The sequence below is a fragment of the Dendropsophus ebraccatus genome, chromosome 10, assembly GCF_027789765.1.
Source record: "Dendropsophus ebraccatus isolate aDenEbr1 chromosome 10, aDenEbr1.pat, whole genome shotgun sequence".
In the NCBI taxonomy this organism is placed as follows: domain Eukaryota; kingdom Metazoa; phylum Chordata; class Amphibia; order Anura; family Hylidae; genus Dendropsophus; species Dendropsophus ebraccatus.
In genome coordinates this window covers 19,827,666-19,849,919 of record NC_091463.1, presented here as the reverse complement: position 1 = coordinate 19,849,919, position 22,254 = coordinate 19,827,666, and the positions used below count along the sequence as shown (strand labels likewise).

At 44.0% G+C, this 22,254-nt stretch overlaps 1 protein-coding gene across 7 annotated transcripts in view; it reads right to left on the bottom strand.

The window, feature by feature from the left end:
• Window positions 1-3,190: 3,190 nt before the first annotated feature.
• LOC138802664 (deoxyribonuclease-1-like) overlaps window positions 3,191-22,254 on the bottom strand; it is a 31,724-nt gene continuing 12,660 nt past the window's right edge. For 6 of the 7 annotated variants that reach the window (XM_069986209.1, XM_069986208.1, XM_069986211.1 and 3 more), the window contains 8 exons: window positions 20,145-20,233; window positions 18,605-18,688; window positions 18,064-18,179; window positions 9,700-9,812; window positions 7,419-7,576; window positions 6,690-6,786; window positions 6,542-6,593; window positions 4,674-5,039 (listed from right to left, as the gene is read on the bottom strand). In XM_069986209.1, the coding sequence (XP_069842310.1) occupies window positions 4,825-5,039; window positions 6,542-6,593; window positions 6,690-6,786; window positions 7,419-7,576; window positions 9,700-9,812; window positions 18,064-18,179; window positions 18,605-18,688; window positions 20,145-20,233 (924 nt within the window). In that variant the 3' untranslated portion in view covers window positions 4,674-4,824. Of the gene's footprint in view, window positions 3,518-4,673; window positions 5,040-6,541; window positions 6,594-6,689; window positions 6,787-7,418; window positions 7,577-9,699; window positions 9,813-18,063; window positions 18,180-18,604; window positions 18,689-20,144; window positions 20,234-22,254 lie in introns of those variants that run through there. The other variant, XM_069986207.1, reaches the window with a different exon arrangement.

The window sequence follows — 22,254 nt, the reverse complement described above, 5'->3', positions numbered from 1 at the left end:
ATGGTGATGGTGGTCAGTGTATTGCATGGATGAGCTAGGCCCACTAAAGTAGGAATTACCATTGAAGAATGCCTCTCTTTTCTGACTTGGCGGAGTAGTGAGTAGTGAGTTTGAGGTGGCTGAAAAATTCCAAATTTTCAGAACCCGATAAAATAATTTGGAGATTGTGCTGCTTTCCGATTAGTCATTTGTTTACTTTGACATAAATGGACCTTCGGAGCCAGTAATCGGCTACGTCTCAAGAGCGTTTGTCAGAAATTGTTGGAGAAGGATAGATGGCAAAACGGTGAACGTGCTTCTTGGCTTGTTGACAGTCTCCAATATACAAACTATCCTTCCCCTCTCCGATATGGTCCCAATATGTTGGAAACAAAGCTCTCCTAATATATACTCATGTCAAAATAATGTGCTGTAGAAGTTTTTTTATTGTTTGCTATGGATAACTGTGACAGAGGGGCGTTCTCTGCTCAGGACCCCCTGGTTAGTTGTGTACATCGAACACTTTCTTTGCCATTGCAGAGAGAAAACAAAGAGTTTGGCCCTCAGAGTGTGATCTCAGCAGGAGCCTCGGATCATCTAGCACCTTCTATTAGTCATCTGGCAGCTCACAGTCTCTACACTATGCCCGTTGGATGTGAGCGGGCAGTCTTGTTGTTCCTGCCTACTCTGTCTGCCCCCTTTGTTCAGAAATCAGCAGTTGCAGCTTTGTTTATTCAACTCATTTTGACTCACGTTCCTTCACTTTGCCAAGTAGTCTAGACCTATAGTCATTCCATAGTTATTTAAGCTTAATTTCCCTCTTAGCCTGACGGGGCACCTCCCTTCCCTCAGCTACTAGCAGGGAGATAAAGCCGTGTTTGATGTTAATATTGCAGCTGGGAACATTACGGCCGTCAGAAAAGGTCTCTCTCAGCATCTGATCGGAGAATCTTGGCTCATTTCCTCTGGACCACAGTACAGTCAGGTGGTCACGGAGAGAACATTGGGCAACGTAAGGGCAAAAATGTGCAGAACAGATTTGACAGTGGAGGTGGCCATGTATGCTGGGGTCATGACGGCATGCTGAAATCGTAGAGATAATGTCAGAGGTGTAACAAATTGCTCCTCCAAGGTCCCTAATGTATCAGGGTTTGTGGAAGAGAGAGTGGCTTAGAAAACCATAGTAGTTGTTTCCCAGGAATAAGAAAATTATAGTGCTCTTCCTTTGGAAGATAGCAGGCATAGTTTTCTAATACTGGAAAATCCCTTTAAAGACACTTTGGACACATGCCAAGATTCATTATTTGCTCACGCTTGCAGTGTGTGGGGAAGATGCCATGGAGTAGTGGATGGGGCCTAAAGGAAAGATGGTTGGGGCAAGTCTAAAATGGTGCCCAACTTCCAACACCCCCAAAAACAAGTTCACCTGTGGTGCCTATGTCCCTTTTATTGACTGGTCGCTCTTTATTGTTCTTTACCAGACATTCCCTATTACATTTAACAACATTGTTACGGCCCTGATCATCAACATTCTTTTTTTTTTTAACATGTATTTGTCAATAAAAACAACAACTATGTAAAGCGGTAAGTAGAGTACAGTCAAGGGATAGAGCTGTGATGTATACAGGTTACAAATGAGTCCAAGTCAGTGTCATTTAAGAACCATGTGGTACCATCACTGTTTCTTATTCCAGGCCCGGAAGATCACTTTTCTTTGAAAAAGATCAGATATCCCCCTGTCCTTTGAAGCTATTTTTTGTTATGCACGGACTGGATGGATGCAGACATCAGCCTCAGTGTTCTTACGTTGGTATATCCTTCTCAAATACGTCCAATATGTGAGCTTAGAGCTTCGATGGCTGGTCGCGTTGTAGACTCAGCCACGGGGCATGCATTTGGTTTCGATTGAACGCGTAAAATGTCTTACAGTTGCTTTTGGTTACAGTGATGACATAAATAATAATCAGTCTGGGAGGAGGAGCCATTAAAATGTCAAACAGCCATGTTGCCATATTATTTGGTACTCCCATAATTACGGTACTGCATCTGATACAGTATTAGTACAGAGATTGTTTAAAAGGGTCTTATGAAGGCCGTTTTATGAAGGATTTCATGCTCATGGTTGGTGTCAGAAAGTTGTTGTTTTGTACAACTGTGCCATAAGTTAATATTAAAGAATTGATCAACCATTCCCCGCCATGATCTGGGCAAATATTGCAATCGGCAAGAAAGACTTTTTAGTAATGGCCTTTTTAAGTCGATCAGCAAGATCTTTACAAGCCTATTATTTCCATTATAGTCAGTCACACATTCCCGTCTACATCGGAAGATGTGCAACTGACTAGCAGCGCTTTTAATGGATGCAAAAAAGTTGCAGATGAACAAACAGTTTTATGTTTGTTGGCTGATCACTGGCCCTTTAACATGATTATTAGCAATGAACATGCTCGAGTTCAATCGTGCGGTATTTGAATACCGGTGGCTGAAGAAGTTAGATGCAGCCCTACAGGGTCTGGGAAAACATGGATACAGCCTATAGCCTATGGTTGTTTGGCTCCCTAGGGCTGAATCCAACTTCTTCAGCCACCTGTATTCAAATGCTGAACGTTCGCTCATCTCTAGCAATGAGTGTTCCTGCCTGATAATTGGTCCATGAAAAAAATCCAACATGACAGATATCTGTCATCAATCAGTATCTATTACATGACTTTATGTCATGAATGTCACCATAATTTCTATGAATGGTCTCAGCTTGTTATTCTCTATATATAGGGCTGCACTCCATTCATTTCCTTGGAAACATTCGGTGGTCCCATAATGTATAGGATATCAAGTTGAGATGGAAATACCTTCTTAAGAGTATACATACAATATAGTTATTTCCACTGTTAAAGCAATCTTCTAGTCTTAGAAAAATAATTCAGGATATAAAAAGAAACCATACTTACCTGCCCCTTTTCCCCTGCAGCTGTCTTTCTGACATGCCCCGTTCCCCGCCACTCACCCCTGCTTCCTTCTGGATGTGACACATTGTAACAGTACCAGAAAATGAAGTCCCATATGGCCAAACTGTAGAGGTAGGATGCACAGGTTCATAGATGTTTATTATCACATGACTGTAATAAGATTATAATGAGTCTGGTATATAATCATGGAGACTACAGCTACTATCTGGTAGCATGCAGAAACCATACCTGTGAGAGTACCAATGTAATGATCACGTGGAGACACTATGTACTATGATGAAATATGTTTGCAGTTTATTCTATTATGCTTTATTGGATATGGTTTTGCTGGTTATCATCTCATCGATATATATGAGGTTAAACAACACAGGCAGGGCGATAGTCAGAACAGCAGTCATTGTAGCTGCTACAGGAAGCATTACAGTTACAAGGGAAAGTCTTCCCGCTCGCTCCACAGCGCCCCACACAGGATGCTAAATTGACCCCTGCGCAGTCACAAACTCCATTAAGGGAAAGGCCTCCATTTATACCAATATTAGAGCTGATGGCAAAACGCTGACCACTGTATGATGCTGCAACGGAATAGGAGAGAACCAATGAAATCTCACCGTTTAGGTATAAAAAATATATAGTAGTACATTATACAGGCGAAGTCTAATTATAAAATATAATTTCCAGGATTTAAGATACTCCAAGTCCTGGCACCTTTGATGATCACAAGTAAAGGGGCGGCAGAAGTCCTGATCTAAGCCAAATAGAAGGATAGGAGGGTTGGGAGGGAAGAAAACATATATCATTAGCAGGGGCGTAGCTAGAATTCATGGGGCCCCATAGCAAAAAACTGTATGGGGCCCCCCTCCCATATATATATATATATATATATATATATATACTCAGTGATGTGGCAAAAAAAAAAATTCTCTTGTGGCCAGAGTCAGAATCCTGCATGCCGCCACAACAGTGACTGGCAGAGAAGAAAGCCAATGTCTGCTTGTTCTGTCCATCCACTATATTTAACTATAACAGCCTATTAGGAGCCTCATGGTTATATACATAGGTGCAGGAGCAGACTACCTTTTGCTTAACCCTTTATTTACTGCAGTGTGTAAGTGACCCAGCATTCTCTTACATGCTGTAACAAAGGGTTAATGCAGAAGACAATTAGCTCTCTCCTGCTACTTCTGCACTGATAACACCTGACTTCTGCAGGAGCTCAGAGGTCAGAGGTTATCAGAGAGCTAATTGTCTTGAGCTTATATTAACCCTTTTTTGTGTTGCAGCATGTAAGAGAACACTGGGTCACTTATACACTGCAGTACATAAGGGGTTAAGCAAAAGGACACAGGAGGCTCTTATCTTCCCTGGGCCCCCTCCCTCCATGGGCCCCATAGCAACCGCCTTCCCTGCCTCTATGGTAGCTACGCCACTGACCATCAGGTACTTGCTTTTCTTTTTTTACACAAGGCAATCAGCATCGATGTGGGGGTCCCGGTGATGCAGTCCTTTTTTTTAACCGCCGCCTGGTTCCTTCGCTCAGTGACGATCATTTCCCGTGCACCGGCCCGGCTCGGAGCACTGGGGGCAGGCATGCCTCCCCCCAGTGTGACGATATCCCTCCTCCCCTCTGTGACGCAGCTCCATTACAATAAGTACTGGAAGGCTTTAGGTTTTTCAATAGGAGTAAATTACAAATCTATATAACTTTCTCAAACCAGTTTATTTGAAAAAAAAAGACCCCTGAACGGAACATCATACAGTAATATAATAATGGAAGCAAGACAATAGGCCAAAGAAGTAGTGATGCGATATGCTTATCATTTACTGTTTATGGTGGTAAGAAATATATACTGTATAACTGATGGAGAAGAACAAGACATGATTAGACTTTACAAGAAGCCTGGTAGTCCGCACAGCACTTATTACTGCTACCACATGAAGCATTACAGTTACACGGGTAGCTACTTGAATTGGCACCACAGCGCCCCACACAGGATGTGAAATCCACCCCTACACAGTCGCAGACGCCATTTAACGCTAGGCCTCCACTTATACCAATACTGATGCTGATCGGGAACTTCTCATTGCTGTACAAAGCTGAAAAAGGAAGGGAACATGGCCCGTTCAGTATACCACAGAGATGTTTTGTCCCATTTACAACATTTAGGGTACAGAGCATGTGACGTTAAATGACATATGTTGTCTATGGGTAAATGTGTAAATAGTTTTGGGATCAGGAATATGGGAGTAATTACATGGAAGAGGTTATAAGTCATGACACTGCAAGCTATGAGGGAGTCACGAACCAGACCAACATCATGTGGGATAAATTGTATGACGTCATAGTGGTCATGTTAACAAGGGTAAAATGCTATCTAGGGCAGGTCCCATCAATGCATCTACCTCAACATACTGACAAAATAAAGGTTTGGGCTATGTTCACACATTGGCAAAATGATGGACGTTTTTATTGGACAGCTGTCATTTACAGGTGAATAACAGACGTTAGTTATAACAATTATAAGAATGTGAACATAGCCTTAAAGGGGTAGTGCACCAAAAAAAAAATTCTTTCAAATCAACTGCTGCCATGAAGTTCCAGAGATTTGTAATTTACTTCTATAAAAAAAATCTCAAGCCTTCCAGTACTTATCAGCTGCTGTATGCCCAGCAGGAAGTGGTATTATTTCCAGTCTGGAGAGCAGGAGAGGTTTTCTATGGGGATTTGCTCCTTCTCTGGACAGTTCCTGACATGGACAGAGGAGGCAACAGAGAGCACTGTGTCAGACAGGAAAGAAAACACCACTTCCTGCTGGACACACAGCAGCTGATAAGTACTGGAAGGCTTGAGATTTTTTAATAGAAGTAAATTACAAATCTCTGGCACTTCATGGCAGCAGTTGATTTGAAAGAAAAATTTTTTGGTGCACTACCCCTTTTAATAGGAATGGCATTAGGAAAGGCTGATATGGGGGATCTAAAGACCAATATAGACATTAGTCAGCCAAACCCACTGATACAGATGGGATTGACAATTACATAAAGGCATCTTGACTCTCCCGTACCCAAAAGATGAAGTTTGGCATAAGCCACCAGATATGTATGCTCAGCCACGCCAAGTGTGAATGTGTATGGGAGGTTTGGGAGCTGCTGGCCAAATGCTCCCATTGAAGGTGTTTAGACACTTTCATTGATATATGGGCAGGTGCCCATGGAGGACGGACAGTGTTACCATTGGATCTGTTCTATTCTCTTTTCTTTAAGAAGGGAAGGCCCTGTGTGGGTCACTACTGCTTGGGGTAACATGTGCAGCACCCACAAAGCATAAAGCAAGTATACAGGAATTATCTGCTTTCTTCCTGACCAGTCTACGGCGATGTGTATGGGACTGACGTTCATCTCCATTGAAGACAATTTATCTTAAGCTGCACTCAAACAGACGTGGTGCTGTTTATGGAAGAAAGCAGCCATGTTTATCTGATACTGACCAATCACTCATAGTCATCCTTTTAATACAACTTGCAATATGGGAGATAGTGCCCTGGTCGCCATCTTTTATTCTGAAGTATACAGTATTGTCTATAAGACTTGTTACTCACCGTCATCACGTATCTCCAGCTCCACGGGGTAGTGATCTGAAACAGCTTTGGCCTAAGGTGTAAAGTTACCAAGTAGTACAACTGATTACAAGATATTCCAGAGGATTTGGCTGAAACAAGCAAACAGAGACATCAGTCATAGCCTTACCATTTCATATGTAAGACCATACGCCACATGGTAGTTGAAAGCTTTAGCCGTGCCGGGAATGACTGTGTTCCGAAACTTCGCTCCACCAACAACCAACCTGAAATGACAAGTATATAAAATAAGGAGCAGAGACAAAGTATTAAGATATGTTCTGTAAAAATGCTTCCCGATATCCCCCTGATACTGTACTGTGTCTGCGAACACAGTATGGCATGACACAGAGCTGGGGGATGATTTACAGTACACTTCCATATATAATATATGGGGGGGGGGGGCATTTATGTTGAGTTTATGTGGGTTTGGAAGAAACAACAGTAGCACAGCAAGGAAGGAGTTACTTTAAACACTGAACTATTGTTGCTGATAAAGCCTGCAGACTAATAAGAGTGGAAGTGTAAGATTATATTCAGGAGGCAGCATTGTGTACATGTAGAAAACTGATGTTTACACATACCTGCTCAAAACTTTATGGGTGGTTAGAGATAAGACAGAAGCCTTGATTTACCTTTTAGGCACAGTGTGGAACCTCTGGGAAAGGCTGAGCCTAACAGTAAATTGCAGGGAAGTGAGATGCATAGGGGCCAATACATTAGGGTTTTTCCGGGGTAAGGAGTCTTTTTTGTTATAAATCATATGAGCTATCATGTGGGAGGAAGTTGTCTAAAACTAAAGTGACATTCAACTATACACTGCCTATTACTACTGATGGGCAAATGTTATATCCCATACCTATCATATGGGCAGTGAGTATTGGTGCTCACAGTAGTATCTTCAGAGTCACCAATAAACCATTGGAGACCGGCTTCATGGCGGAGTCTAATCTGAGGCCAGTGGGTACTCTTCACATAACTGCAGCCGGCGTTGTAATCCCCCAAGATCAGGATGTCCTGCAGGAGAAGTAATGCTCAAGAAAATGCAAAGATTGTATTTCTATTTTAACCCTTTGCTATCCTCCTATCACTGTAGCCAAACTACAATATGGGAAAATGGCAATTTTTGTTTACTTTTCATTTTCTTTTAACTATTAACACTCTGTTAAACCTGACCCTGCGGTCACTTGATTGTTGGTATAATACGCTGCACTACTTATAAAATGCTTCTATAATACACATCGACGGGCATCCTTAAGGTCCGGCCTTTAGCAGGGCTTAATAAGTGTCTTGAGGCAGTGATTTTAAACCAGTGTGCCGCGACACATGGTCGGGTGTGCCGCGGGGAAAGTTCCCCAAACTATGGTGCCCCTGTGTTTTGTTCCCCGGCAATGCGCAGCGATCAGTGGCGGATTATAATGTGGGCGGTTGCGTGGTGCGCTGCGGCGGGCCGTGATGCACCCATCCAATCAACGTGTGCGCCGCCGCAGCGCACCACGCTCCCAGTCTCTGCTGATTGGAGGAGCACGTCAGGGCCCTACGGGCGCCCAGTAGGTGAGGCGGACAGCAGCAGCGACCATCTCGGAGGAGGTGAGGAGGAAGGGGGGGGGGGAGAAACCTGGGGATGGGGGAGAGAAACAGCGGAGAGAAGTTTGGTGGAGAGAAGCAGGGGGGACAGAAGTATGGTGGAGAGAAGCATGGGGGAGAGAAGCACAGGAGAGAAGCATGTGGGAGAGAAGCACAGGAGAGAAGCAGGGGGGAGAGAAGCACAGGAGAGAAGCAGGGGGGAAAAGCATGGTGGAGAGAAGCACAGGAGAGAAGCATGGGGGAGAGAAGCACAGGAGAGAAGCAGGGGGGAGAAGTATAGTGGAGAGAAGCACAGGAGAGAAGCAGGGGGAGAAGTATGGTGGAGAGAAGCAAAGGAGAGAAGCACAGGAGAGAAGCAGGGAGGAGAAGTATGGTGGAGAGAAGCACAGGAGAGAGGCAGGGGGGAGAAGTATGGTGGAGAGAAGCACAGGAGAGAAGTAGGGGGGAGAAGTATGATGGAGAGAAGCACAGGGGGGAGAAGAAAACAGGCCCAGGTTTCACACTGAGTGAGTATAAATACATTTAGAATCTATATTATTAACTATATGTATAATATGTACTGTTTTAGTGTCATTTTGTGCCATTTTGGTTGGTGGTGTGCCCCGGGATTTTTTAAGTATAAAAAGTGTGCCGCGGCTCAAAAAAGGTTGAAAATCACTGTGTTGAGGTGGCAGACCTGGGGGCTTCTATTACAATCTATTGACACCCTGTGACCACATTGCGGCAATGCCAGTGGGCTGACACAGTAAACCCCTGTCATTTAGATGCCATGATCACTAAAAACTTTGGTATCTAAGAGGCTAAACCTCAAGGAGCAGAGTTATCTGTGATCCCAGCAGTTGTGGGAAGTTGACTATCTGTACAAGGGAAGGCTCAGTATCACTGTTGGGACAAGGGATTGAGCAGCCCTGCAGCTCCTCACGCAGCCAGAGGAGCCATGTTGCCCTGTACTGTGACTTCTCAATGTAAAAATGTTTTAAAAATAAATATATTTTTTCTTTAATAAAGTTATATTACAAACTTATATAGCTGTATTTAAAAAATGTAAAATTTTGTATTTATTTTTTTACAACAGAATATTCCTTTAAAAACTAAATCCGCTTAGGATTTCTTACTTATATATATATATATATATATATATATAGTATAGTAAGCTGTACAATTGAGCAGGCCCCCATGGCAGGATAACAGTGGGGGTACAGGAAACATTACAAGGAGGCCCAGAGGTTACTACTGGAGAGCAGAAGAACAGATTCCGTAAATGAAATGCTGAACACGTCAAATGCGGAAACTTCCAGAAAGATTTACAACAGAATCCCAGTCCCCTAGCTCGCTCCTTTGTGGCCCTGCTCCCCTGAATAGAAAAAAGTAATAATCTTCCCTTTATCTTCACTCCTCCTAGCAGGGATAGTGTATTGAAAGCCTTAGAAGGCAGAGCCATTATGTTCAATGTTACGTGTCTGTCACTGTCATTCATCCCTGCGATGCTGCAATGTCGAGAATGTAGGAGCCTCATAAATAAAAGATAAAGCGGGAAGAAGAAGTAGAGGAACCTCCAGAAGCAGGCGTTGCTTGGCGTCTTCCCATACGTCGTAGAGAGCGTCCACCTCCCGCACTGCGTAATCTGGGCTGGTGTGAATGGAGGCCAAGGCAAAGTCCTTCAACTCTATGTCGAAAACAGGACAAAAGAAAGTTTATATACTTACTAGTAGCCGAATTTAGAAGAGCAGTGTTCTCCAACTACAACATGCTGGGAGTTGTAGTTTTGTAACAGCTGGAGAAGCACAGGTTGGCAATCATTGGTGTGGAACAATCAGTAGAGCAAACTAGGGGGGGATCGATGAACCCAAGGGTCATGGAAAAGGGGTATAGCGGGGGACAAACACCAGGCCCCTGTCTGGTTGGCAAAACCCAGCTATATAATGTTAGGTCTAGATCTGGTATCTTCACAAGGAAGATCAGCCAAGCTTTAGAGGGTGCACAGGGTGCAGCTTCATCTGGGCCCATAAAGACTTTTCTCCCCATATGAGGAGGCCAGTACTACAGACTAAGCATTACAAGAGTTACAAAAGATATGTGAATGGCTGCCATGTTGTACACTTATTATTCCTATTAAATCCACAGTCTTGATAGACTCCACAGAATGAGGTTTGCAACCTTTGCATGCCTGGGAAAGCAGAGGGCAATCTATGTGGACGAATGGCGAACATCCATATTTGCAGATATTAGCCTTTGCGGGACTGCAACCAAGGACCTCAATGCAACCAAGTCAACCATACTGACCACTTACAACACCATAGCACCACTTTCAAATCATGGCGTATATGTGCAGTTGTCCTTAGTTTTGGCACTGATCCTCTGCTACCCCCTACTCTTATTACTATATCCAGCAGGTCAGGGGCAGACATACAGTATGGCATCTGCGGACTATGTAGCTGTCCAGGAGAAAAGAAGGTAAGGTGTTAAGGCCCTATTCCACCAACAGATCTGATGACAGATTATCTGCCAAAGATTTGAAGCCAAACCCAGGAACAGACTATAATCAGAGAACAGGTCATAAAGGAAAGACTGGATTTCTCCTCTTTTCAAATCCACTCCTGGGTTTGGCTTCAAATCTTTGGCAGATAATCTGTCGTCAGATCTGTTGGTGGAATAGGGCCTTTATACGGGTGGCTTTATGGACCAAAACTCTTGAAAAGCAATACTGTTGCCAATGACAAAGTAAGGGCTGACCGTTCATTTAGGGCCAGACCTAAAATCATTGTTCCCCCACCGCGCATCGCTACGGTTGAATAGCGGTGCACGGCGGGCAACCGACGATTTCAGAAGCAGCATCATCATCATACATCACCTGTCAGGTCTTCTTCTCTGCGCTGTCTTCATCCCCGGGTCCCACGCGCTCTATCTTCCGAATGGCCGGTCAGCTGACGGAGCGCTGACCGCCGCGGCCTGTGATTGGCTGAGTGTGGCCTGTCAGCTGACCGGCCATTCGGAAGATAGAGCGCGCGGGACCCGGGGATGAAGACAGCGCGGAGAAGAAGACCTGCAGGTAATGTATGCTGCTGCAAGGGCTGCAAGGACATCGGTAACGATGTCCTTGCAGCCCTCGCTCAACCATCATCGGGCCGTACAATAGGCCCAGTAAACGAGCGGCGATCTAGCAGATCGCCGCTCGTTTACATCGTTGATCGGGCCCTCCTCGGCCCGTGGAATAGGACCCTAAGACATGGCTGTGTCTGATCATAGAGAATAAAGAGTTTATGGTAATACAGATAGTCATGCATAAAAGTAGTAAAGTGTTAAATGGATAGTCCTATGTGGATATTTATAGTATGACCACAAGATAAATCTAAAATGCATGTGATTCCCACCACTGGGACCTGCACTTATCCTGAGATCAAAGGCCACCATGGCTTCCTCCGGCCTACTTGCTGACCATGCTGTTTACTGTAGTTTTCCTAACTCCTATAGAGGCTAATGGGAGTTGTGTTTTTTTTACTTTGTTTTCAGTGTTTTCCTCTGGGGGGTTTAAATGCTATAGAAAAGCAGACGGGAGAAACGCCAGAAAGACGTCATTCCCAAAGTATAAAAAAAATTGCATTATAAAGAAAAAAACATTGGAGTGCATTTTATACTTCACTCATGTAAGATCTGGCTGCAACATTTTAGAGAAATAAGAAAAAAAAACACCATAAAAAAAACCTGCTTGATGGTGATAAGGCTTCCGATGGTCCAGAAGAAGCAGAAGATCACGCCAAGTAAAGAGGAATTTTGAGAGAGGAAGAGCAACACTAAGGTCAGTGTAATTTTTGCTCCTGTATTGCGGCCAAGAGTCCACCAGAACACAGGTTGATGTACTGTCCCGATACTATGGATCTCTGGGATGGCTGAGTGGAAGGTCAGGCTGTCAGAAGAAGTCTGCAACACCAAGATAACCGACATTGTTCAGTAAAGTGTTCCATTTTTATACTAAACACACGGGACTCTGTCTTCTCTTCCTGCACCTGCACACACACACCACCGTCTACCTTGGGCTATCTTTCCCTTCTCTGTGGGTGGCGGTACTGACATCCTGAGTGGGCCTACAACCACTGCAGGTTGCCGTGACAAGTACCGAAAGGACCTGCAACAATCCCAGAGGTTACCGACCATTTGGGGACATATACCGGTCAAAAACAGGTACCAACATCACACTTCGGCAATACTACAGTGCTGGCGTCACGACGAACAACTTCACAGTAACTGGCCGAGTACCACAGGTAGACCAATGCTACTTCTGAAAGTCGTAGAAATCTAAAAGCTTAAGGGCCTTTTTACACACATTATCGGCCAGGAGCATTGCTAGAAAGTGACAGCGATCAGCTAAGAACGGGAAAAACATCCCATCCTCAACTGATCAGGTTCTTATAGCAGGCTTCAATATTTATTGTTATTGGCCGCACATCTTCCTGTGTAAACAGGTCCGTGTGGCCAACAATGATAAAGGGAAACTGACAGCACGGATATACAAATATCTGTGCTGTCAGTTTCCAGATTACAAGCAGCAGTGTATACTTACCATCCCTGCTGCTGTAATCCAGCATCCTGTTCTACAGTCCTCCAAACGCTGCTGTAACTTCAGGTCACAACCTCCTCCAGAAGGATTGACAGCCAGAGGAGGCTTAAAGATCCAGCTGGCGTAGGGAGAACTAGAGAGCCAGATGCTGGAGCCGGATCACAAGCAGCATGGATGGTAAGTATAGACTGCTGCTTGTGATCTGGAAACTGACAACACAGATACAGTATATACATCCCAGACCCCAATGTGAACATAAGTGTGCTGTCAGTTTCCATGGCTGCACGAACAATACAAGAATTATTCCTGCAGCCCAGCCACTCAATTTTTTATGCTGTGTAAAGGCACTGCAAATGAGTGCCAACTTCTCTGATTGGTGCTCGTTTGCAGCCACCCATGACTGACAAACTGTTATATGTAAAAGGATCCTTAGTTGGTCTCATGTGGGGGTTGTCCATTCTTACAACCAGAAGCCCCAGGGACTTGGACACCTCAGGAACTAAATCTGGACTAGCATAGCCCCTCTGTTCTAGTTTGCGGCACTACAGGTCCCAGCCGCCTGCAATATAAAAACTATATCCATGCAGTGAATAACACATTAACTGATGCAAACTCCAAGCACCATAGCCATCTTTGATACAGTAAACCTGCATTCACACTTAGACGCTCAGCTGTAATACGGGAGGAAAAATTCCACCGCAACACGCTCACGTGAAACCGGCCTGGGGCAGAATCATTAACGCTAAGGTCATACAGTCCTACAGTAATCCCGTTTTTTCCAACACTACGCAGTCGGTGAAGAACAAAGCGAGGATTATACAGCACGCTTTATAATGCAGGAAAGATCTGATCCATATTCTCCTATCTAATTGGATGGTTTTAGAGATGTGTTACATAAGAAAGTAATGATGAAAGGAAATCACAGCTTAGCGATAGCGTTTTCATGAATGCAAAGTAATAAAAATAGATGAGCATCCATAGCGTTCAACTTTTAACCTTTGTCACGTTTCATGAAGCCCCCACTCTCCTCCCACCACATGCGCTTGCTTGCTATAGTTCTTCATCACCATAAAATCCCATTATGCTGTCACAATCTTGCATTCACTTCGTGGTGTGATTAAGCAGCGCTATTGTACAATTCAGGCTAATGTAATACAGATGTGGGCCTGTTCGTTAGATCAAAGCCCCATCCTGTGGTCACTTGTGGTATTGCAGCGCCAAGATGTAACAGAATGCTGCACAGAATTCCTGCATACAGACAGTACATAGCAACAGTCCAAATATTTACGATATATATATATATATATATATATACATACATACATACGACCCAGTCTGATGTGCATTGTTTAAACCCATCCAGTATGATTCTGTCTCATCATACATCATACAGAACAGCAGACCTAAAAAATGGATCGATCCCTAAAATGTAAAAAAAATTCCATATACATGTTTGCACACTTGGATCATAGAGGCCATTTCTGCTTCATTGTGTAAGTGATCGGTGGAGGTCTCAGTACATAGACCCCTACTGATCAATACATCTGATATATCACTATGACATGTTAATAGGCACCAGAGTTCAGGTAAGACGTTAACCCCTGCACCCATGTTTACAGCACTAGGAATATCTGCAGAGGGGAACTTAATGTCTCTGCATTTGTTCTTCTCAATTCAATTAGTCAAGTGACTAATATGCAGAATAGCTATAGATTATTATATAGGGAATAGTTGCGGTAAGCACTCATGGACTAGCTATATAGAGGTCGGATATATATATCAGTTTTTTATGTATATATGATGAAGAAATAATAAAAGACTTTGCAAAGGATCCATAGACATGGCACACGTGTATACACTGGACCTGTAGCGAGGCACAAAGACCTACATAGTCTGTTAGTCCCCATATTTTCACCTAGATGCAGTATTTAAGTGGAAAAATACTTCTATAATACTTCTATGATACATGACATAGAGGGACAGTATGGACCCATAGTGATTCATGTATTCATGAGCTTTTATAATGTGACTGTCACTTTAAAAAAAAGTTTTGACATAAGTTTTGATTGGTCAGGGTTTCGGTGATTAGACCGATCACTACTAGATTGAGCTAGGGAGAAACACTTGGCTGAGCACTTCTCTCCCCAGCTCACTGCTCTCTCTGTTGCAATGTAGGAGTTGGACTCTGTAATAAGTCTAAGGAGCCCATCTCCTGCAGGAAGCCGGAAAGGGCAGCGCTCAGCACTCCTGGCTCAGTCTAGCGGGGGGGGTCTGGACACCCAAAACCTGACCCGTCAAAACTTTTGACAACTTATGACTAGTGATGAGCGAGTAATAAAATGCTCGGGTGCTCGTTACTCGAGACAATAGTTCCCGATACTCGAGTGCTCGTTTCGAGTAACGAACCCCATTGAAGTCAATGGGAAACTCGAGCATTTTTGCAGGGGACCCAAGTTCGGTAGAGGGAAGGTCGTGTGAAAACCTGTCAACCTCAGAAAATGATGGAAACACAATGGAAATGGACAGGAAACAGCAGGAGCAGCATGTATGGATGCCTCTGAGGCTGTCTAATCGCACCATTATACGGACAAGAAGAGAAAATAGCGCTGCACCTCACACCTATGGCTGATACTAATGCTTCTCAGCTACATTTAAAAGCCAACTCCAGGATGTTGGTATATAATTCGATCAAACCATATTGCCTCATGTACCAGCGTGCAGGTCTCCTGGCTCACATGGGTCCCTACACTAACACTAACACTAACACTACACTAACTCCCTACACTGGGTATTGGTCCTGTGACAGTGGGGTTGCAGGGGCGTTCTATGGCCTCCCTTCCCTGGTTGTGCACGCCTTGCGGGGATGGCGGTTGCTGACTGACACGGTGGTGAGTTAGTGAAGGGACCCATGTGAGCCAGGAAACCTGCACGCTGGTACATGGGGCAATATGGTTTGATCAAATTATATACCAACATCCTGGAGTTGGTTTTTAAATGTAGCTGAGAAGCATTAGTGTCAGCCATAGGTGTGAGGTGCAGCGCTATTTTCTCTTCTTGTCAGTATTTTACATTTCTCCCTTTTCTCAGTGTTTGCACTCCTCCTGGTAAGACCCACATGGCCGCAATTAGCAGGAGACACCTGTGCACACATGACTTGTATCTCCTATCCTTCCCATTCTACCTGCTGGAGTGTGGTGAGTGTTTTAGACTTTGTTTACACTTGTGTTGTTTGGTGACAGCTTTCTCCGCCGGCGGGGCCTGCTGGGGTTTACGGGGGCCTCCGGGTATTGGTCCTGTGACAGTGGGGTTGCAGGGCCGTTCTATGGCCTCCCTTCCTGGTTGTGCATGCCTTGCGGGGATGGCGGTCGCTGACTGACACGGTGATGAGTTAGTGTAGGGACCCGTGTGAGCCAGGAGACCTGCACGCTAGTACATGGGGCAATATGGTTTGATCAAATTTTTTACCAACATCCTGGAGTTGGTTTTTAAATGTAGCTGAGAAGCATTAGTATCAGCCATAGGTGTGAGGTGCATCGCTATTTTCTCTTCTTGTCAGTAATCGCACTATTATGCCTAATTCTTGTCAACAGCCTGGTTAAAATAGAGGTAGGCACATGAACCACCCAAAAACTCAGCCTGACACAGCATGGCAGTGAGAATACAGGGAACCATTAAAACAGAGGTAGCATATGATGAACCACCCAAAAACATTGCCTGACACAGCATGGCGGTGAGGACACAGAGAACCATTAAACAAGAGGTAGCATATGAACTACCCCAAAATTTAGCCTGACACAGCATGGCGGTGAGAACACAGGGAACCATTAAAACACAGGTAGTATATGAACCACAACAAAATTGGTGACTGCAAGCAAGGTTACTGTGTGTTTCCATTCAGTGACCGCAAACAAGGCTACTGGGAGTTTTCAATCAGTGACAGCAAACAAGGTTACTGGGTGTTTGCATTCAGTGACAGCAAACTAGGTTACTGGGTCTTTGCATTCAGTGACAGCAAACAAGGCTACTGGGTGTTTCCATTCATTGACAGCAAACAAGGTTACTGGATGTTTCCATTCAGTGACAGCAAGCAAGGTTACTGTGTTTCCATTTAGTGACAGCAAACAAGGCTACTGGGTGTTTTCAATCAGTGACAGCAAACAAAGTTACTGGGTGTTTGCATTCAGTGACATCAAACTAGGTTACTGGGAGATTGCATTCAGTGACAGCAAACTAGGTTACAGGGTGTTTGCATTAAGTGACACCCCCTTTACACTGTGCAAGCAGCAGTGAACTTAGATGGCTTGAGTAAGAAAGACAGAAATCTGGAAATATACTAGTGGTCCCAATAGTTTTGGGGGGGCTGTGGGATACAATCTGGTGGTGGCTGCACCAATACACTCTGTGACACCCCCTTACAATGAGCAGTGGAGTTCTATGCAGGTGTACTACAAATCCCAGCAATACAATGTACTACAGCAGCACCACCAGCCACAAAATCATAAAAGAGTACTGAGCACTTCTCAGGGGTCTGTATGCAACACCTAATGTCCCCTTTCTGCCAGCAGCCGATCACCACAGTGTGCTGCTGAAATCGTGGCTGCACTGCAAGTCCCAGCCAACAGTCTGTAGTAATACAATTTATAAACGATTTGAAGCCCTTACAAGGGCTGTTTGATTGTTTCGCTAGTATTCCCTGCCTACTGGAACGCTAATTCCCTCCCCAACGCTCTCCCTGACCAGCAGCAGCTCTGTCCCTGATCTCTTCCAGCATGCTTGTGAGCCGAGCCTTGCCGGACGCGATTTTTATATGGTAGGGTCATCTGATCTGGCCATCAATCGCTGCTATCGACATGTATGTGTCCCACGTGATCGCAGGATGTACCAAAGAGTGTCCTGCATGTTTATTGACTGAGAAATAGCGCCCAAACTTACAGGAAACGGATAATGAGATTTTCTCGAGTATCGCGAGATGCTCGTCCGAGTAACGAGTACCATCGAGTACCCTAATGCTCGCTCATGCATGTTCGCTCATCACTACTTATGACATATCAAAAGTTTTTTTAAATTAAGTGACACTTTAGCATGATGCCTTAGTGTTTAGCAGTCTTCTGTTGTTACCCTGGGTTTGAATCCACATCCAAGCACTTTATATGTTGTTTTTTCCTGTATTCTTAGGTCCCTTGAAGATAAGAGGTTAACTATGAAGTTGGCTATAGGGTTCATTGGTGATGAGGAAATTAGATTGTGAACTCTGCTGGAGGCAGGGACTGAATATGTTGGTGCTATAGAAGACGAATCTATAGCATTATCTTTTTATTTACAGTTCTGATTTCTATATAAATCCTGTATGTATCCTGTGTACCTGACTTAAGCGATGAAAATCGAGCAACGAAAGGTTCGCGGATAAAGACGTCGGTTCCGCAGTTTTCACAGCCATCGTCATAGTGGTACCACTCTGTCGGCTTCAGGATGTCCTCTCTGCGGAGTTAACAACAAGACAAGGGTGAAGCTTCGCTCATTACCCGGCTCCATCTGGCCGGGGGTTTTAATGGGACGACACAGTCTGCTCTTCACTTTCAGGCATCTTTCATATCTATCATGGTCCAAGTTGCTGCCAAGACAGGTGTTCAGATCTCTCAACCCTGAAGAAATCGTCCTGACTGATGCTGTCAAGTGTAACCGCACTCCCAGCAAAACTGGCTGAATAATGAAGGTGCTAATTTTCCCAATTTAGGTTACACATCTTATGAGCAGTCTGGCTGCAGTCTATAGACAGGTGGTATACAAGGAGAACACCCCCACCATCTCCCTCGAGCATCCTACTCATGACCAACGTGCAGAACGGGCTGACAATATTGAGACACAGTACAGGAACCTATATACACATGCCCATGGTGGCTTACCTGTATATATATGCATATTTCTCCCGGTATGAGCTGCGGCCCAGATGGTCAGAAATCAGCACATTGTAGTTTAGACCGGTGGCCCTGTCACAAAAGAAACATTGGACAGAAAGTGGTCTTTAAATCTACATCCCATGCAAAAAGTTATGACTGTGGCAAGACACCAGGTTGCAGAGCGTGACAAGGGGATTGAAAGAGTTGTGTCAACATTAACATTTATCTCTACAGGATAACGGGGGTCCCAGCAGTCCAGCCCACTGCAGCCATACACATATACCCAATCCTGTGCACAGTATCTCACAAGGTAGTATTCCTCTTGGTTTATTAGAAAAATGTACTTTATCCAATTTACCTAATACTTGCACTGTTATTTCTTTGTATACTTGTATTATGTTGCCATCTACTGGTCACATTGTGTCAATGCTGTGAGCAGAAAAGTACTATACACTATATATATGCCCATAGGCTTATGCTGGGGAAAGTCCTAAAATGTCATTTGCTCAAGCCCAGCCTCTCTCAGCCTTAAGGGAGGAAATCCTGTGTGAAGTAGTTAGTCTAGAAAAGCCTAGGGAAGAATAAGGAGGTGTGTGGTGTGCCATAGCTCCCCCTTTTCTAAATTAGGCCTTAGATCTCTAATCTGATACCCCAGCGAAGTACTAGAATTACCTAGGTTAAGTTTTCTACTAAAGGAAATACAACAGGAAAAATGAAGAGGGAGAACTTTCAACTTTGGGTATAAGCTACAGAGAAGATTGATGAAGTGTTGCACCACCATATATTGTGTGCAGTTTAAGCTGAGAAGTTTTGACCTCATAAGAGCCCCTGAACCCAGCCTAAAGTGAAGCTCAAAGACTTCAGGGATTCAATACATCAGGACTTGTCTATATAACCACTACATTTTACTCAGGTTAACTCTACATTCTCATTGGTCACCTGCCATTATCTGCCTCTGCAACTGTATATGATCTGTGCCTTCATTGATGTTAAGTTAAAGCAGGGATGAGGAACCTTTGGCACTCCAGCTGTTGAAAATGTACAATTCCCATCCAGGCATGATGGGAATTGTAGTTTTGCAACAGCTGGAGGGCCGATGGTTCCCCATCACTGAGTTAAAGTATGGGCTCACAGAGCACTGCACTGTACTACTCCCAGCAAGCCTGCAGCAACATCACCCATGCGGAACGACAGGGAGCCATATTACTCTACACCATAACAACCCTATTTCATCATGCCTGACACCCGCACTAGAAAGTGCCCCAGCGGAATCTACCAACACTATCTGTGTGACCACCGCTACTCTGGTTCAGGCAGAGGAGGGTGGATATAAGCTGCAGGATCCCCCAAGCCCACCTGATCATGAACTGGCTGAAGCATCTCAAGGTCCAGCCAGCCTGCAGGCCCTGTCCCCTAGCTGCTTTCCCTCTGGGATGCACACCACTGTATGTGGATAGGGGATAAAGGTTTATAGTAGATATACCCGCACAGAGAAATAAATATCAATAAGCTGTATCAACATGCTGGGAGTTGTAGTTTTACTCACGAGTTAAGCTCCTGGACAAGACTTATAATAGCTGTGTCATCTTTACTCATGACCTCCTGAATAGAGATGAGTTCATATCTCCTAAGGATCTGTAATAAGGATAAGTAAATTATGAAGTATAAAATCCAGGCCAACCACATAAGTAGACGGGATGCGTCCATACACCTCATCTTCATGGGACAACTCCTGACTACCAGTTTGACTTGCCATGACCTATGTGACCTGCCACGTCTGGTGTGAGATCTGCCACGTCCTGAGTGAGTGTGATCTGCTGGGTCTTGTGTGATAGTGACCTGCCACGTCTTATGTGTGACCTGCTGGGTCCTGAGTGACTGCGATCTCCTAGATCCTGTGTGAGTGTGAAGTGTTGGCTCTTGTGTGAGGTTGACCTGCCAGGTCCTGTGTTAGTGTGACCCCCATGTTCTGTGTGAGTGTGACCTGCCAAGTGTGACACGCCAAAGGTTTTGCAGAGGTGGTTAGGATCCAAATTGTCAAACAATAGTATTTTCTTCTGCTGTGGAGGACTGTAATTTTTGCTGGCTGTTTACCGAAACAAAACTGGAGAATAGGCTTTCCAGCCAATGCGGTTTGAAGGCTAAGGTTGAGTTTTCCTACTGAAAACAACAAGTCTGCTTATCCACACCCTCTTCCAAGTCCAAGACCCCAATTCTCACACATTCTATGGCCACACAGACTCCTTTTCAAACCCATTGGCATTGAACCTCCACATCCTCCAAGCCCCAGTATCATAAGCCCCAATCCTACTGTACAGATACCCACAGACCTTCTGAGACTAGTTTATCATAACAAACTGTGACTTCCTCGTGGACAGTTTCAGGAAGACCCCTCTTTTAAAGGACTCTCTTCTCACCCTTTGGGGGGGAGACGAGGAATAGAGGGTGTAGAGTAGAGGATTAAATTTACAAACCAGGAACAACAACTAGAAAATCTTTTCACCCACGTACTAAAGAATGAACAAACAGAGGTTCTTCAGAAAAGGCTCAATTTTTTAAAGGCCTTGGTGCATAACACACCTCTAACCACCAGGGAGGCTGATCACTACTGACATTGATTCTCTCGCGGCCAATCTCTTCCAGTATATTGACGTTTTGTTACAGAACTATAAGACCTCATGTCATATACAAGGGACACCGCTGACTTTATTAATTCTATTGTTGACTTTCCGTGTGAAAATGGCCTGTGTTTTTTTTAACACAGTCATCAATCATGATCTTGGCCTACAAGCCATTGCCCATTTCTTGGATAATGACCCCCAAAATGTCCACAGCCCAAGTTGATTTTATGCTTATTGGAATTAAATTCATCCTGACACATTATGTTTTTCTATTCAACAACCACACTTACTGGGACTGCGATGGGGACGCATTTCGCACCAAGCTTTGCAAGTGTATTTGTAGGTCTTTTTGAGCAACACCATTTATTGTTTCACTGTGTCACCTATCACAGATATATAGATGATATCTTCATCATCTGGAAAGGAAATCAAGAGAAACTGGATAACTTCATATCTTCCATTAACAATACCACCTGGGGCCTGGAATTCACACACGCTAGGTTCACCAGCTATGCCGAATTTCTCGATATCATTGTTTTATATACAGACAACAAAATCCTCACAAAAACTTTCTTGAAACCCATTGATAGTAACAGCTATCTTCATACTGAAAGTGCACATTTCAACAAGGCTTTAGAATATTCAGTTTGGACAGTCCCAGAGAATCAGAAGGGAATGGTTCTCGAACGGATGATTTTCATGCACAAAGCAAGATCTTTAAAACTTGTTTTTGAAAATTTTATAAAAATTCACTGAAAGCTAGCACTCTAAACTGGGAATACTGTCTTCTACCCAGATCTGCCAATGTTAAAAGTCATTCTATGTCTTACAATTTTATCATAACCTACACTTGTGATAGCAATAAAATACAATCCGTCCATCTTTACAGTGACTGGAATATTCTCAAACAACCTCTTTCAGGAACATTTATGAACATTCTAGCTCCGAGTAATGCTGGAAGAACAAAAACAAAATCACAATCCACAGTCACCCCAATAGAGCATGTACCCAAATATAGGGGACAAAGATTTCAAA